The sequence below is a fragment of the Tarenaya hassleriana genome, unplaced genomic scaffold (genome assembly GCF_000463585.1).
Source record: "Tarenaya hassleriana unplaced genomic scaffold, ASM46358v1 Cleome11, whole genome shotgun sequence".
Classification (NCBI taxonomy): Eukaryota; Viridiplantae; Streptophyta; class Magnoliopsida; order Brassicales; family Cleomaceae; genus Tarenaya; species Tarenaya hassleriana.
Genome location: NW_010961290.1, coordinates 1919121 through 1935268, shown reverse-complemented (window position 1 = coordinate 1935268; position 16148 = coordinate 1919121). Strand labels below are relative to the sequence as shown.

Here is a 16148-nt window from a genome sequence, read left to right as displayed (position 1 = left end):
TGCTCTTCCGAACTCATTCCTCCTCCTCCTCCTCGAGGGTTTCGGTTTACGAGTCTTTAAGGTTCTCATCAGGGGAGAGAGAGAGAGAGAGAAGCCAGGCAGAGACGACGGGGTTTTAATGGTATATGTAAGGCTAGTGATATGGAAAGGGTCTTAGAGTTTTGGTTTTATTACGAGAGTGCCACTGATGGCAATTTTGTGTGGTTTGTCGTATGGTATTCCGTGGGTCTCTCTGTCTGGCCTTTTGGCCGGGGAAATAAACAAGGCACCGGAGATAAATCTCACTGTCGATCCATCCGTCACGCATTCGTTGGCAAATATCTGCAAGGGGCATTTATGGAAACATAAAACAATAACTGCCCTTTTCTCTTTGCACATTTCCCAAATATATATATATATATATGTGTATTGAATTTTGTTTGGGATCCTTTTAGGTATTAATCAATCATATGTACACAGTCTCTATAGATTATTAAAAAAAACACCTTTGTTTTCAGAGTGTACGGAGGGGAATGGCGAGACCGTAAATAAGCGGAAAAGTGAGACCCAATCTGGAAAATTTAAATAAAAGGAAGAAAAAGGAGGGAGTGCGCATTTTGGCAGTGAAAAAGCAGAGAGCCTCCTGACTGACCCTCTCTCCCTGTGAACACCCACATGCCAAGTTCCATCTCCCTCCATTTACTATTTTGCCCCTCGTTTTGTCTTTCACAGTCACACACGTCTCTATCCCAAATCACACTTGCCCCGATCTTGGATTTAGTAACACTCTCTTCGTAAAAATCAGTCCTCTTCGTTTGAATTAATTTGTATAAAACATATATTAATTTCGCGAGATTTTAATACAACCAAGCTAATATTAATTTCACGACATTGAACGTGTCAATCATTAGGTCAGACTCATAAAGCAATATTTATTTTTGGAGGATAATTTTTTTTTTTAAAAAAAAAGAGATGAAGGGGCAAGTTAATAATTTAAGTGCGGAGAGAAATAACGTGGGAGGGGATAGAGAGAGAGAGAGGTGTAATAAAGGGTTGTGTGGCCTCCGTAGAGGGTGCATGTGAAGGTGATATGGGCCACCAAATCCTTCTTTGTAGTTGTCGTCGTAGGGACCTTTTATATATAATTATATATGTATACGCCCTCAATCTAATTTTAAAATTCATATATTGGGAAAACAAGATTCATAAGATTAGCCCTTTTTTTTATATAGTTTAGATCTATGAGTTACCTGGCTTACTAGTCACATAAAAATTTAAATATATATGTCATTGGTTTATATACCAAGGTCTACATATTTCTAAACACTATTTTTTTTTAGTGCTTGCTATTTGTTTAGACCGGATTTGATTTATAGAAGAAAAAAAACTAGATGTAATCGGAAGGTGAATTAATGTTGAGTTCAAAAGGGGAGATAAGAGAAGGGGCATGTGAAGGCACATGGACAGAGACGCACAATGAAATGTTCTGCACATTCCCTGCATGCTCTTCCTCCTACGCATGCTTCTCTCTCTCTCACTCTCTCTACCGTATTTTTTTTTAAAATTATTACTATTACAAAATATTTCCATTTTCTTAAATCATAATATATATATATATATATAAGTAATTACAAAAGGGTTCTTTTTAAAAAAATAAAATAAACGGGTTTGCTTTCAATGCTCTAATTGTTTTTTTTTTGTTGAAATGTAATTGTTATATTACTACCAAAAAATAACCCAAAAGTTTACATAAGTTTCACATGTACAAAAGATTTCAAAAGGCAGTGATTCCTAATGCTCTAATTGTTATTCACGTCATGTGTGGCATTTTGTCCACGTGATTCTTTCATTTTTTTTAGTACTCCACGTGATTCTTTCTTTGATTCGACTTTCAAAATATTTTATTATTATTATTATTATTATTATTATTATTAATATGGCGATTATTCTGCAAACCTTTTGTTGCAAAATATACGGAACGTACGTGGTTTTTGTTTTTGTGCGTGGATTGGATCATATATAGGGTTTAGGTGAAGGTATACAAGACTGATGGGCTGTAATTAATCATGAAGAATGTTTCATTCATAACTTTTTTTTCAAACGCCATATGTGTAGGATGTGTATGTGTAGAGAATATAGATTGGAAAACTTACGAAATTAAATGCCCATTAGCTGATATATCAAGATACATTATTAAATAGATATATAATCACACATTCATGTTCACACCCACACCCACACCCACACCCATAATTAATAGATGCATACACACATATAAACATACATGTATATGTATATCAAGTTTTTGGCATTTGTGAGTGTGGGAGTGAGGGACAATATGATGGGTGAAGGTCCAACACAATGTTTTAACGCAACACATTACAACGGAATAGATGTTGACCACACATCTTTTCATTCCTTTTGCGCTCTCTCTCTCTCTCTCTCTCTCTCTCTACAAAAAAAATAATAATAATAACCCACCAAACCAAATCCTCCTCTCTTAAATATTCTTCTCTATTTGGTAGTCTATACTATCATGCTGTCTGCATGTCACATGCATATATATATGATTCCAGCCACATATTTGTACATATATACTTATGTTACATGTCACATGTCACATGTCACATGTCACGTCCTTTTAACAATTGTTATGCGTAGGATCTTTATTTGCCCAACCAAAATCTCATCATCATGATCATGATCGTGTTCATATTAGTTGTCTCCATGTTTTGCCGAATAATTAGTCGAACGAGATTTCGTATGTTAAACATTGGTTTTAACTTTCTAAATGGCGGTGGTCTTTTTTTTTCTTCTTCTTTATTTCAACATACACCCATATTGAACACTTTTCAAATATCTTGATTTGTAATTAGCATGTCTATATGTAACTAAAATGAAATTAACAAATACACTCGGATCAAAGCAACAGGACCAACCAAATGCAAAAGTTCATACTTTTTCGTATATATATGTCCATGTGATGTTTTTTTTTTCCCTCTATACTTTCACTTTATTCCCTTTTTTTTAGGGCATTGTGATTTTGGGTGGGTGGCCAAATAGGGAGCCCTGCCCCTGTAACATGCCTTGTCTCGCATGCTACACTATTTTTGTCATCTTTCCACTATTATTATTATTATTATTATTATTATTATTATTATTATTATTAGAGCGGGCCGTGTAAATTTGGGCTTGCACAGTAGAGTTGTAGTCTAGGCCCAGTTATAAGTTTGTGGGCCAGGACCCATTGAACGAGTTTCTCTTCGCTCCACGCCGCCGTTAGCCTTGAAGTCTTCGATGGGTTTCTACCAAATTTCTTCCATTTCCGATCAAACCTTTTCGTTTGTGGGCTTCGAATTGAACGCAGGTTTCTGAGCCTCGTTTTTTTTTTATAGGAGGTTAGTTTCGGAGATTTTGGAATTCATGTTGATAGGTTCTCTTGGCGATGATCGTTTGGGCTTTCTCTATGATTTGGTGTTTTTTTCCCCCTTGGATCTTGTTTGTGTTCATTTTTTCTCTGGGTTTTGGTTGTTGCTGATGAGTTTCCAATTGAATGTTAGGGTATTCCGAGAAAAAGGGGAATCGATTTGGCCGATTTTCTAATTATTCCGGCGAATTGAAATTTTCAGGTGTATTGATTTGCAATTTCATCTGAAATATCCATCCAGATAGCTCAGATCGATCTCACTCCTCTTTCGTCTTGCAGAATTAAGCCTTCACATTTGAGATTCGAGTAGACGAGTTTTGATTGTTCGTTTGTGCGAACTCCGGTAGTTGTTTGCAAAATTACAAGATGATTGTGCCTGCTGACTGCTTCACTATTTCGCTGTGTATCTCTGCCACTCCGTTCACAGCATGACCAACCACAACACACAGATTGGCCATACGAACCATCTTCGGTGGTTCTACTACTGGTTCTGTGATAACCTCCTCTTCCTCATCAGCGGCTTCTGCCTCTTCCTTTTCCACCACGGCTTCAGTTTCTTCTTCTGATTCCACAGACTCATCAGTCGTGTCTTCGGCTGCAGTAACTGAAGGTTTCTTTGGCTTCACAATAACATCTGCAAATGCAGCAGGCAACTCCACATTTTCTAAGATCCTCATTTCCTTTAGTTTTTTATCCAGTAAGCCAGGATCTTCAGTGCCATACTCTATAACAATTGTCCGAACTAGCTGCAACACATGCAAGAAAAAACGTTAGGACAAGACATCTAGAGAAAACAAGAGACATTTTGTTGTTGGTTTGAGTGGGACCTCCTCATCGATCATTTCTATAATCTCCACATGTCGTGGCAACAGCTTCTGCATGAGTTCTAAACTCCACTTCTCCAGTGCCTCAGGCAAGACTGTGTGGTTCGTGTATGCCACAGTCCTATAAACATTAGTAATTAATCAAAAAATGATTTGCTGAAAACGAACCTAATAATGCATACCTATTTTTAAAGTACCTTTGAGTGATTGCTGAACCAGACTGTTGGTGTATTTGTGTTTTTGGGAAGGAAGGATTCTGATAAGGTTGCTCGGATAATCAACCGATCTGTTTTTGATTGTATAGACCGCTTGCCTTTGAGTATCTTGACTTCTCTCCTTGCCACCCCTTCATCTCTGGTATCCGAGCATGGATCTCGTTGCCTTTCATGGACGTTGAGGATATCAATGTCGGGTCCATCGACGTATTCGGGATTCAGCTGGATTTCTGTGATGTTGCCAACACGAAGGAAGAGGCATTGTGGCTTCTAGGCATGCTTGATTGGAAATGAAAGGAATCAGATATCTATACCAGGTCTGAAGCTTGTGTATATGATTATGCATAGGAGTACAGGCGCAATCTGCCTGTGCATTTTGCCTCGTTTTTCGTCTGAATGTTGCCCGTTAAGCTGTTTCACAGAGATTTATTTCACATTATTCTTCTCTGATATCATATGTGCTTCGTCATGATCTTTCTGATTTGCGTTCGTGATTTACTCCATTGCCTCATTTCGCAGATTGCTTCGGTCGGAATGCAAACTCGTAGGCTATATGCAGGGCCAAGAGCATTAGGTATTATTATTCAGAACATGTCTACTTTCGATCTTTTATTTATCATCTTTGCATCATTTGGTTCTTATTCATATCCTTTCATACAAAACCTAGAAACAAAAAAACCCGAATCCCCTAGAAGTTCCACTTCCCGTCAAAGTTCTGTCCGAACCCCCAGTTTGAGGGCGCCACATCTAAGAAATCTATCGTCTTCCCATCGCTGGTCGTAACCCTAAACGACAGGCTCTCTCCGACCAGCACAACCCCAGTCGTCCAATGTTGTCCCCAATCCTTTTTCATTGTTATCCAGTTGGTCTTACTCCCCTTGACCTGCATGTACTTCACATCTCCTGCACCGGCTACGTTGAACGGCAAGACGGTGAGGAAGTTCGGGTTGCCGGTGATCTCGAACCTGACGCCTCCGGTTTTGACACAGGGAATGCGGCGGTACTTGACCGGGACAACACCGGCCTTGTACTGGGCGATCTTGAGGAACATAGGTTCGGAAAGGTCGAAGTGGCGCTGAGGAGGGTTGCACCAGATGTCGACGGTCTTGGTGTAGTCGGGTGGGCAGAAGTTAGTGGCCGTAACCTTGATCGAGCCGGGCAAGCACCATTTTGGGTCGTTGACGCACATGATCTCGAAGCAGGCTCCACATGCGTAGCCGTCGTTGAAGAGGGCTGTGCTCAGTGCCGTGGTGGCTAAGCCATAGCCTTGCTTGTTCAGGTCGCCATACCCGCAAGCTCCCTCTGCAACGACGATGTGTGTAAGGCCAGGTATTTAAAAAAAATTGTAATAATTTTTTATTATATATATCAAATATATATATATATATATATATATCAACTTATTTTTTTTGTAGGATACTCTGATTTTTGGTTCATCAATGTTGTTTGTTTGATAGTGTCATGTAATTGTTTGTTGCTATTATTAATGAATATTAATTTTTGTTTAGTTGGATGTTAAACACGTTCTATAACATGTTAAACAAAAAACTTACGTTGAGTGCCACCACCTTTGACGTCGCCGTAAAATGTCGCACGTGCGTCATACCATACGGTGTCGAGTCCAACTGCGTGACCCTTAGGCACTGTCCATATGGCCATCACCATCATCATCATCATCAGTGAAGCTTCCTTATATATCATATTCTTGAGAAAATCCATGATTACACTTTTTTTTATACTGTTTTTATTTTTGTGTGATTTTTTTTATTATAGTTTTTTAAAGTTTGATTGGTGTTGAAATAGATGGGAATGTCGGTATTTATAGGCGGAGGAATTAGAAAGATTATGGTAAGTATGGAAGTATTATGGCGTATATTTTAAATGTATAATGTATACATTTTTATTAGCAATGTAATAAGTTGGTTTTGGACCTTCGAATGGCAACATCATAAATCGAATGCCAAATATTGCCAATGTGCCTGTCTTTATGTGATGTTAAAAATAGAAAAATGGTACTTGCCGCAATTATAAGAAATAAATGTACAGAAACTACTAAACAAGTTTAAATCCGAAATTAAAACAATTTTTTTAAAAAAAGAAACAAAAAAAGTTTAAACCCAAACCCCGACCTTTATTCGAGTGCTGTTCTTATAAAATGGAAACCGACTTCTCCTCTTTCTACACCGGACTTGGATATTTTGGATTTTAATTTGATTAGTTTCGAGTTTAAATTTTTTATTTTCAAAAAATATAATTAATCAATTTTTATATCAAAATTTTGATTTCTAATCCATTTTTATTTAAAATATCAATTTTAAAATATGAAAAGTCTCGATTATTTATTTATTTATTTATTTTGGTAAAAAGAGTCTCGTTTATTGATATAGAAAAGACAACAATAATGCCTGAAAAAAAAAACAGAAATTCATCTAATTGGAGAAAAAAAAAGAAAAAAAAAACAAATCAGAAGTTCCGGCTGCCGTCAAAACTCTGTCCGAATTGCCAGTTCGAGGGAACTACGTCACCGAACTCAATCGACTTCCCGTCACTCGTCTGAACCCTAAACGACAACCCCTGTCCGGCCAGCCTCTCTCCGGTCTGCCAATTCTGTCCCCAGTTCCTACTCATCTGTACCCAATTACCGTTTTGCCCTTTCACCTGCACGCCGGTGACGTCACCCGCCCCTCCGACGTTGTACAGCAAGACCAGGATCCAGTACGGATTGCCCTTCATCTCAAACCTGACGCCGCCCCTCTTCTGGCACAGAATCCGCCGGTACTTGACCGGGACTATACCGGCTTTGTATTCGGCGATCTTCAGGAACATGGGCATGGACAGGTCGAAGTGCTTGTTCGGTGGGTTGCACCAGTGGTACTGGACCGGCGGGTCGTAGTTGGGCGGGCAGAAGTTGGTGGCGGTGATCTTGATCGTGCCGGCGTTGCGTTTGCACCACTGCGGCGAGTTGACGCACATGATCTCGAAACACGCACCGCAGGTCAAGCCGTTGTTGAACAGCGCCGTGCTTAGGGCCGCCGTCTCGAAGCCGTAGCCTTGTTTGAATAGATCTCCGTATCCACATGCTCCTTCTGTCCAATTTTGATTATAATGAAGAAAAAATAATTTGAAAGTTATGGAGATTTTATGTAATTTTACGGTTTATATATTAGCATATTAAGTTATTCAAAATTTTGAGAAATGATCATTATAAAATGGTTTGCTTTGGATTTAATTTATCTATTTATTATTATATTAGGATAAGATTTAAAATTCTAATTAGAGAAAAATGCATTGTACTATTTAAAATCATTAGATTATTAATAATACACGAGATTTTGTTATGCAAATTAATTTTGACAAAAACATTTTGTTTAAATACTAAACAAGGGCTTTGCATATGAATAATTATATCGTCATTGGATGAAACTGATTCTCTATTTGTATAAAAACGTTTTTAAAAAGTGAGAAAATAAAATAAAAAATTAAAAGAAGACTAACGCATGGTTTCTCCGCCGGCCATGTCGCCGTAAAAGGTCGCATGAGCATCGTACCACGCCGTATCGATCGCCTCCGTACGGCCCCCGACAAGTACTAGAATCCCCAGCATCAACACTAGTCCCATTGGCCGACCCATTTTTTTTTAATTAAATATTTTTCTTCTCCAATTAAACATAAAAACTAATATGAAAAGGTTGATGTTTATATAGACGGAGAACATGAAGAGGCAATAAGATGTTATGGATTCTTTATTTGTAGTCCAATCAAATGTGAGATGCTGCACGATTTTGTGCATAATTTGCTTTCCAAATGTATGGAAATTTAAGATTCTATTTTTTTTTTGTTATTTATGATAATTAAATATTAATTAGAATTCGCAATCCTATGATTTTAATTTTGTTTCCTGAAGTTGTAAGATTTTTTTTAGGGAATGATTGTGATTAATCTGGAAAATTATTGCATGGATTGAGGTTATTAAACCAGATTTTCGTTTCTTATTCGAAACTCGTAGTTTTATTGCTATATTTATTAATATTATTCAAACAAGAAAAAAAGGAACAGTTATTTTTGCAGAAGGAAATCATCAAATCAAAATGACGCCGTTTTATTTTGTAGTTCCAATTGAGTCGAGTTGGGCCGAATGGGCCTTCGGGCGTAAATTCAACAGAATCGATCCGATTGAGTTGGGCCTAATGGGCCTTCGGAGGAATTTGGGTCATGAGTATTGCTGTGATTAATCTTAGAAAGCTTTGCAATGATCATTTTAGATGATAGAACACACGTTCCTTTATTTAATTAATTTATTTTTTATTTTACTCTCGAAATCATCATAACATGCCATCATGATTGGGGAGTTTTCAACTTTATTTCAATGGATTTGGCTCAATTATTTCCATTTACCTTGGAATGCACTCAAGAGAGAGAGAGGATTTCCTCATTCCTTAAGCAAAATCACATACTTGGGTTTGAAGTTTCCAAAACACAAACATTATGTTTTGTTTCTTTCTAATCACCCAATATCTTTGTCGTTTCCCTAATTAAAAATATCTTTCGATTTTCAAGAATCTCACCGTCTCTAAAAAATAAAATAAAATCGACAGTGCATTAAAAATCTATCTCTCGACACACTGTTAATGCGGGGACCAACCAGTTACCTCTTTTTTTTGTTGGATAGTTTTCGAATCTATTTGAAACGAGTTCCTTTCAACGAGAAAGCGACATAACAACACAAGCTCTTAAATATTTTTCAGTTTTTTATCCCGTCTTAAATTTAATAAAACCCACATGAATTAAAATATTGCAAATGTTTTTAAATATTGGGAAATAGTGTAATTTACTGTCGATTATGTCTTATTTCTTATTGACAAAAAAGGATTTAATTTTGTAAATCGGTGCAATAATCGTTTCGAGGGTGGGGGGTCAAACGTTCGTTGGTTCGGAGTGAGTTCGTCGTGCACGACAGTGGAGATTTACGACGCAAAGCGCGTGGCCTTTACGCTCTCAAGGGTAGTATCGTCATTTTATATGTTCCACAACCGAAACCGGAAGTTTTCTCTGGTCGGTGAGAGGGGTGAAATCGGAAACCCGCCTCCTATAAATTCTACTCACCTCTTCTGTCCTTCCCATTTCACTGCCTCGCATCTCTCTGAAACTCTCTCTGCCCATCTCCTCTCCACGCTCCTGTTTCTCTCCTTTGTTGTCTTCTCCCTAAATCTTCGGAGGTAACGCTGATTCCTCTCTCTTTTGTCGGATTATGGACTTTTCTCGCGAAATTTCCCGTCAATTGTACTTGATTCTCTGCTGATTCCGCTCTGAATCGTTGGTCGGTGTGGCTAGGTCTTAGATCGATGCTTCTTAGTTGATAATTTAGCGTGGGATGTTTGAATGCAATGGATCATTGTCCGTTTTTGCTCGTTTAATGATGATCTGTTGTTTGTAGTTGGAAATTTCGCAGATTTGTAAAGCGGGCTAGATTTGTGATTGGATCCGAATGAAACAATGATGGATGCTCTTTTTATCGAATGGATTTGGGTTTACTTACCGTTTGAGTCTGGATCTATGTCTATTTTTATGCTGGTTCATGAGTGATCTGTTTGATTGCATGGGTTACCGTCAAGCGTTAGGTGTCGGCGTTAGCAAGTGTGTTTCAGATCTGAGCGATTTACGAGTTTTCCGCTTAAAGACAAGATCTTAGAATGTCGGTCGGGTTTCTGTTGCGCTGGTTGACTTGTTCCTTATGACGACATTTCTTTCCTTAGATTTGAAGCGAGTTCTGGGAATTTTACAACTTAGCATTTGGAAGTTATTTTCTGTTGGCTGAATGTTACAGTAGAGTTCTTAGGTTAAGGAATTTGTCTTTGGTGGTCTGATTATGAGCTCATTTTTTTTTCTGGCTTGGTTCATGCTGCAGACAGCGAAAATGGTGAAGATCTGTTGCATTGGAGCAGGGTATGTCGGTGGGCCGACCATGGCGGTCATTGCATTGAAATGTCCAGACATCGAAGTGGCGGTCGTGGATATCTCTGTACCCCGTATCAATGCGTGGAACAGCGACCAGCTTCCCATATACGAGCCAGGTCTTGATGACGTTGTCAAGCAGTGTCGTGGGAGGAACCTTTTCTTCAGCACTGACGTTGAGAAACACGTGAGGGAAGCCGACATTGTCTTCGTCTCTGTCAACACCCCGACCAAGACGAGGGGTCTTGGTGCTGGCAAAGCTGCGGACCTCACGTACTGGGAGAGCGCTGCCCGCATGATCGCTGATGTGTCTGAATCTGACAAGATTGTGGTCGAGAAGTCGACAGTCCCTGTCAAAACGGCTGAAGCCATTGAGAAGATCCTGACCCACAACAGCAAAGGCATCAAATTCCAGATTCTGTCGAACCCCGAGTTTCTCGCGGAAGGAACCGCAATCCAGGACCTTTTCAAACCGGATCGTGTCCTCATCGGAGGTCGGGAAACTCCGGAAGGGCTGAAAGCCGTCCAAGCTTTGAAGGCTGTCTACGCTCACTGGGTCCCCGCCTCTGATCTTCCAGGTATGTCCAGACATCGAAGTGGCGGTCGTGGATATCTCTGTACCCCGTATCAATGCGTGGAACAGCGACCAGCTTCCCATATACGAGCCAGGTCTTGATGACGTTGTCAAGCAGTGTCGTGGGAGGAACCTTTTCTTCAGCACTGACGTTGAGAAACACGTGAGGGAAGCCGACATTGTCTTCGTCTCTGTCAACACCCCGACCAAGACGAGGGGTCTTGGTGCTGGCAAAGCTGCGGACCTCACGTACTGGGAGAGCGCTGCCCGCATGATCGCTGATGTGTCTGAATCTGACTTGATGACGTTGTCAAGCAGTGTCGTGGGAGGAACCTTTTCTTCAGCACTGACGTTGAGAAACACGTGAGGGAAGCCGACATTGTCTTCGTCTCTGTCAACACCCCGACCAAGACGAGGGGTCTTGGTGCTGGCAAAGCTGCGGACCTCACGTACTGGGAGAGCGCTGCCCGCATGATCGCTGATGTGTCTGAATCTGACAAGATTGTGGTCGAGAAGTCGACAGTCCCTGTCAAAACGGCTGAAGCCATTGAGAAGATCCTGACCCACAACAGCAAAGGCATCAAATTCCAGATTCTGTCGAACCCCGAGTTTCTCGCGGAAGGAACCGCAATCCAGGACCTTTTCAAACCGGATCGTGTCCTCATCGGAGGTCGGGAAACTCCGGAAGGGCTGAAAGCCGTCCAAGCTTTGAAGGCTGTCTACGCTCACTGGGTCCCCGAAGACTGTATCCTCACCACAAACCTGTGGTCGGCCGAGGTTTCCAAGCTGGCGGCTAACGCCTTCTTGGCCCAGAGGATTTCATCGGTCAACGCCATGTCGGCACTATGCGAGGCCACTGGTGCCGATGTCACCGAAGTGTCTTACGCGGTCGGTAAGGACTCGAGGATCGGTCCCAAATTCTTGAACGCCAGTGTCGGGTTTGGAGGTTCGTGCTTCCAGAAGGACATTCTGAACCTGGTCTACATCTGCGAGTGCAACGGGCTGCCCGAGGTAGCGGAATACTGGAAACAAGTCATCAAGATCAACGATTACCAGAAGAGCAGGTTCGTGAACAGGGTGGTCTCGTCCATGTTCAACACGGTCTCCAACAAGAAGATCGCGGTCCTAGGGTTCGCCTTCAAGAAAGACACGGGCGACACCCGAGAGACCCCGGCCATCGACGTGTGCAAGGGTCTGTTGGGAGATAAAGCGCGTCTGAGCATATACGACCCGCAGGTGACGGAGGACCAGATCCAGAGGGACCTGACCATGAACAAGTTCGACTGGGACCACCCGCTCCACTTGCAGCCGATGAGCCCAACCACTGTGAAACAAGTGGCCGTCACCTGGGACGCGTACGAGGCCACCAAGGACGCGCATGGCGTGTGCATCTTGACAGAGTGGGACGAGTTCAAGACGCTCGACTACCAGAGGATCTTCGACAATATGCAGAAACCGGCGTTCGTGTTCGACGGAAGGAACGTGGTGAACGCGGACAAGCTGAGAGAGATCGGCTTCATCGTTTACTCCATCGGCAAGCCATTGGATGCATGGCTCAAGGACATGCCTGCTGTGGCCTAAGGATCCATGGCGGTGGATCTTCAGAATTTGAAGAAAGGGTGAGGACGAGGATTTTTTTTTTATATATCTTTTTCTGCTTTTTTTTTTTTACATGTTCGTATAAGATTTTTATTACCCATTACGATATTTCGAGACCTTGTGTTTACATTTTTTTTAATTACAATGTGGTGCAATAATCTTTCTTATGTTATGTTTGTGATCATGGCTGTGTGTTTTGTCCGTGAAAGAACTAAATAAAAAGAATTCAGATCCTCTTTTTCTAGTCGCAAAAAAAAAAAAAGATTTAAAAATGTTCCAATACATTTAAAAAATATTTTTTGAAAGTGGTATTTAAATAAAACAATATGAACGCATCAATAACCGGAGCTCGGTATTTGGTACGAATTCAATGATCTGGTGGCCTATATGGTATTGGTATATGATTGTATTTTATGACATTTGACGATTGGGTTAATGCTCGAATTATGGGACCGCACATGCCAGGACGTGCATCCCCCCAATTCGATTCATGTCAATATGTCATATGCTTTTCTGTATTTTTATTTTTTTTTATTAAGAATATTCGATTTTTAAAACCTTTTTGTTTCCTTCATTTTGTTAGCGTTTTTCGTATTCGATTCCAATTTGTTTAGATCTAGGAGTAAAAATAAATAAAAAATTATACGTATTAAAATTTGAGACTCTGAATCCTAAATCGACTCAAAATGTGCCACCCAACAAATATCTTTAAAGCATGGGAATATAATATAAAGTTTTTAATTCATAAAAAGTCCTGTAAAGTGACACGTGTTTAATTTGAGCAATGCTTTGAGGAACCAATCACTTTCCTCCACTTGCGAACTCATTAACACTAATTAATGGACAAATTATTTGGATCTGACATTTTAACGGAGAGAGACAGAGTATCTTCACGTTTCCCAGATCGAGTGGCATTCCCGTAATTCCTCTCAATTTCTTTCCCACTTTGGTAATTATCGCTTTCACTCGGCTCTGTCGGAAACCTTTCCGTTCCACGGAAAAAGCTGTGAACTTTTGATCGATTTGTTCGGTTTTCTCGATTTCGATCCGTTTAATCTTTTCCTGGGTTTCCCTGATTCCGGTCTGATTCCCACTTACCATTGTTATCTCTCGATTATCTTCGCTTAATTGTTATCTCTCAATGAAATTCTAAGGATTAGGGTTTGTCGATGTTCATAATTGTGAATCTGTTTCGATCGTTGATATATAATTCACATCTTAAGATCCGCTTGGTCAGAGGTTATCTGGGTCGATTCCCACTTACCACTTCTCCGCCATTTTCTATATTTTCCCCGTGGTTTTTATTTTGATTACAAGAGCCTTAACATTTGTTTCTGGTATTATAATTCGGGATTTTCGAAAGTATAATTTTGGTTCCTCGCAGTCTCTCCATTGCCAGAGATCTTCGAGGTACGACAATAGGTTTGGTCAGTTTCTTTCCATAATGTTATGAAACCCAAGTTATGTTTGATGGATTGAGCTTTAGTTCAAATTAACGAAGGTGTTCTGTTCTGTTTTAGCTGTAACTGGGCCAGGTTTCCACTTTCAGAAACTTAGAAATGTTTTCATCTGGCACTTGCAGAGTTTAAATATGATTCACAAACGGCCTTATGATGGTGAGGATGTTTACAATATTGCTTGCAAGCACCTGAGACATTGGGACAGCGTCGATCACTTTGGTCCCATCATCGACATTGTTCCGGAAAACAATGGCTATCCAGTCTCTTTTAGCTCAGGTAACAAAATGTGTGAGAGTATTAATCTCAAGCTGTTAGATTCCGAGCAAGTTCTTGCGTTTGAATTAGGAATTCTGTGAAAGATTATTCCCGAACTACCGTTGTGTTTCCCTGTTGTTTCCGGTGGATTGGACATGTAAAGCATTGTTGTATAGCCCTTTGATATGGTGCTTGGATTTGGATAATCATGAAAAAAGTTTTAATTTTCCGACATTTTTTGGAGCTAGTTTGTTATCTGATCATTTGACTCTATATACGGAATTTTGTTTAATTTGGAAGTATGTCTATAGACATTGATTTTTAGAAGCTTGACGGGATGCGATTATTGAATTTGAAGGTGATGACAGTTCTGGGAGGAGGAGTCAAGGTGATGAAAGGCCTTCGAATGATTTGGTTAAGATGGCAAATGAATGCGGAGCAGGAACCTCTGGCCAAGGCTCCAAGGCGTGTTGGATGGAAAACGATATCGTAGGATGTGATCTGGATTCCCTGAAGGGATTTGCTCTGTCATTTTTTCCGGAATGCTTTGCGCAGACAGACCAACCAGCATCTTCTTCTACGGAAGAATTTCCTTCCCCGAAGCTTGGTCCGGAGCATCAAGCCGATGTTCCAGATTGGTGTCCACTTGGAGATGGTGCAGATTGCTCGTATGAAGAGAGGCTTATAGGAACTTGTGTGATTCCTATGCCCAGTTTGGACTCGGTTTCAGACAATGTTTGTCAGAGATACAAGCAGGCTGATGAATGTGTTTGCCCAGATCACGATTCTGTTACTTGTGTCAGACAACATGTAGCTAAAGCTAGAGAAGTTCTCAAGAGCGAGCTCGGAGATGATGCTTTCGAGGCATTGGGCTTTAATGAGATGGGGGAAACTGTTTCAGTGACATGGATTGAGGAAGAAGACTTGTTCCATGAAGTTGTCCGGACAAACCCTGCTAGATCGGGTAAGAACTTCTTGGTTCAGCTACTGGAAGTTTTCCCGACCCGAACAAAGAAGGATCTTGTTAGCTATTACTTCAATGTCTTCATGCTTAGGAGACGCATGAATCAGAACAGATGCTTGCCCCTACATATTGACAGTGATGATGATGGATGTCAGATACCGGATGATGACCATAAGGACGAGTTCATGCTGGATTCCCTCACCGGCCAACATGATGATGCAATACCTCATCAAGATGCTGCTTCTGCTAGTGTTTGTAACGTCAAACCTCTGGATGAAACAGAAGGAAGTATCACAGAGGATCAGAAGGATTCATCTGTATCTTCAGAGATCAGGAAAGACGAGCAAGAACCCTTGTGAAGCTTGAACGAGATGATGTGCAGTGTGATCTTCTCAGAAAATTTTGTTTTGGGTAGGCAAATTCTTTGTTTCAGTTATACAACGTTTTCTTCGAGTTTTCTTGAGAAAAAAGTCTCTGTAAATGTTTTGACAGTTCAGTTTTGTCTGAATGTTGGATTGATGATTCATGCATTTGGGCTTGTTTCTCCACAAGAACGTGTTGCAGAGAATCTTTGGATCTCTCTCCAGTGGTTTAGATTCCCAACAAGAAGTTTCCAGAATCAAGATTCTGAATTTCCTGTTCACACCTCATCACCATTACCAGAAGATCCCATCTTCCAAGCTGACGAGACCTAAAATTCGGTTTCTCGTGAAAGATTGATGTCGTCTTCAAAGTTCACATCTTTTTCTTCATAAAGATGTCTCTTTTAGTTGACTAAACATTTAAATTCAGATTCTTTTACAAGTTTTTATGGAAAGTCTGGATTTTTTTTCTGTTTTCAGTATGCGGATATTTTTTGGTAATTTTTTTGGCCCATTTTGGTGTTTTTAATAATTTTT

The 16148-nt window shown here is 40.3% G+C and overlaps 4 protein-coding genes and 1 long non-coding RNA gene across 6 annotated transcripts; 3 read left to right on the top strand and 2 right to left on the bottom strand.

Moving 5' to 3' along the window:
• Window positions 1-4439: 4439 nt before the first annotated feature.
• LOC104805510 lies at window positions 4440-5522 on the top strand. The gene is made up of 3 exons (XR_770507.1): window positions 4440-4762; window positions 4965-5019; window positions 5435-5522. It is a non-coding gene; the product is annotated as an uncharacterized LOC104805510 (long non-coding RNA).
• On the bottom strand, window positions 5000-6266 carry LOC104805511 (expansin-A23-like). Its single transcript, XM_010530102.2, has 2 exons — window positions 5999-6266; window positions 5000-5747 (listed from the first exon to the last, which is right to left on the bottom strand). Exons 1-2 carry the CDS (start codon window positions 6162-6164, stop codon window positions 5134-5136), a joined length of 780 nt encoding a protein of 259 aa, XP_010528404.1. The 5' UTR covers window positions 6165-6266; the 3' UTR covers window positions 5000-5133.
• A 579-nt stretch (window positions 6267-6845) lies between these two features.
• Window positions 6846-8091, bottom strand: LOC104805509 (expansin-A25-like). Its single transcript, XM_010530101.1, has 2 exons — window positions 7941-8091; window positions 6846-7531 (listed from the first exon to the last, which is right to left on the bottom strand). The coding sequence occupies exons 1-2, from the start codon at window positions 8074-8076 to the stop codon at window positions 6909-6911; spliced, it is 759 nt and encodes a 252-aa protein (XP_010528403.1). The 5' UTR covers window positions 8077-8091; the 3' UTR covers window positions 6846-6908.
• A 1465-nt stretch (window positions 8092-9556) lies between these two features.
• On the top strand, window positions 9557-12807 carry LOC104805508 (UDP-glucose 6-dehydrogenase 2). Of its 2 annotated transcripts, none has more exons than XM_010530099.1 (3): window positions 9557-9661; window positions 10351-10550; window positions 11301-12807. In XM_010530099.1, exons 2-3 carry the CDS (start codon window positions 10360-10362, stop codon window positions 12550-12552), a joined length of 1443 nt encoding a protein of 480 aa, XP_010528401.1. In that variant the 5' UTR covers window positions 9557-9661; window positions 10351-10359; the 3' UTR covers window positions 12553-12807. The 2 variants fall into 2 exon arrangements, with proteins under 2 accessions (XP_010528401.1, XP_010528399.1); XM_010530097.1 differs by having other exon boundaries at window positions 10351-10953; window positions 11704-12807.
• A 660-nt stretch (window positions 12808-13467) lies between these two features.
• On the top strand, window positions 13468-15779 carry LOC104805503. The gene is made up of 3 exons (XM_010530091.1): window positions 13468-13489; window positions 14153-14306; window positions 14644-15779. Exons 2-3 carry the CDS (start codon window positions 14162-14164, stop codon window positions 15606-15608), a joined length of 1110 nt encoding a protein of 369 aa, XP_010528393.1. The 5' UTR covers window positions 13468-13489; window positions 14153-14161; the 3' UTR covers window positions 15609-15779.
• The last annotated feature ends 369 nt before the right edge of the window (window positions 15780-16148 follow it).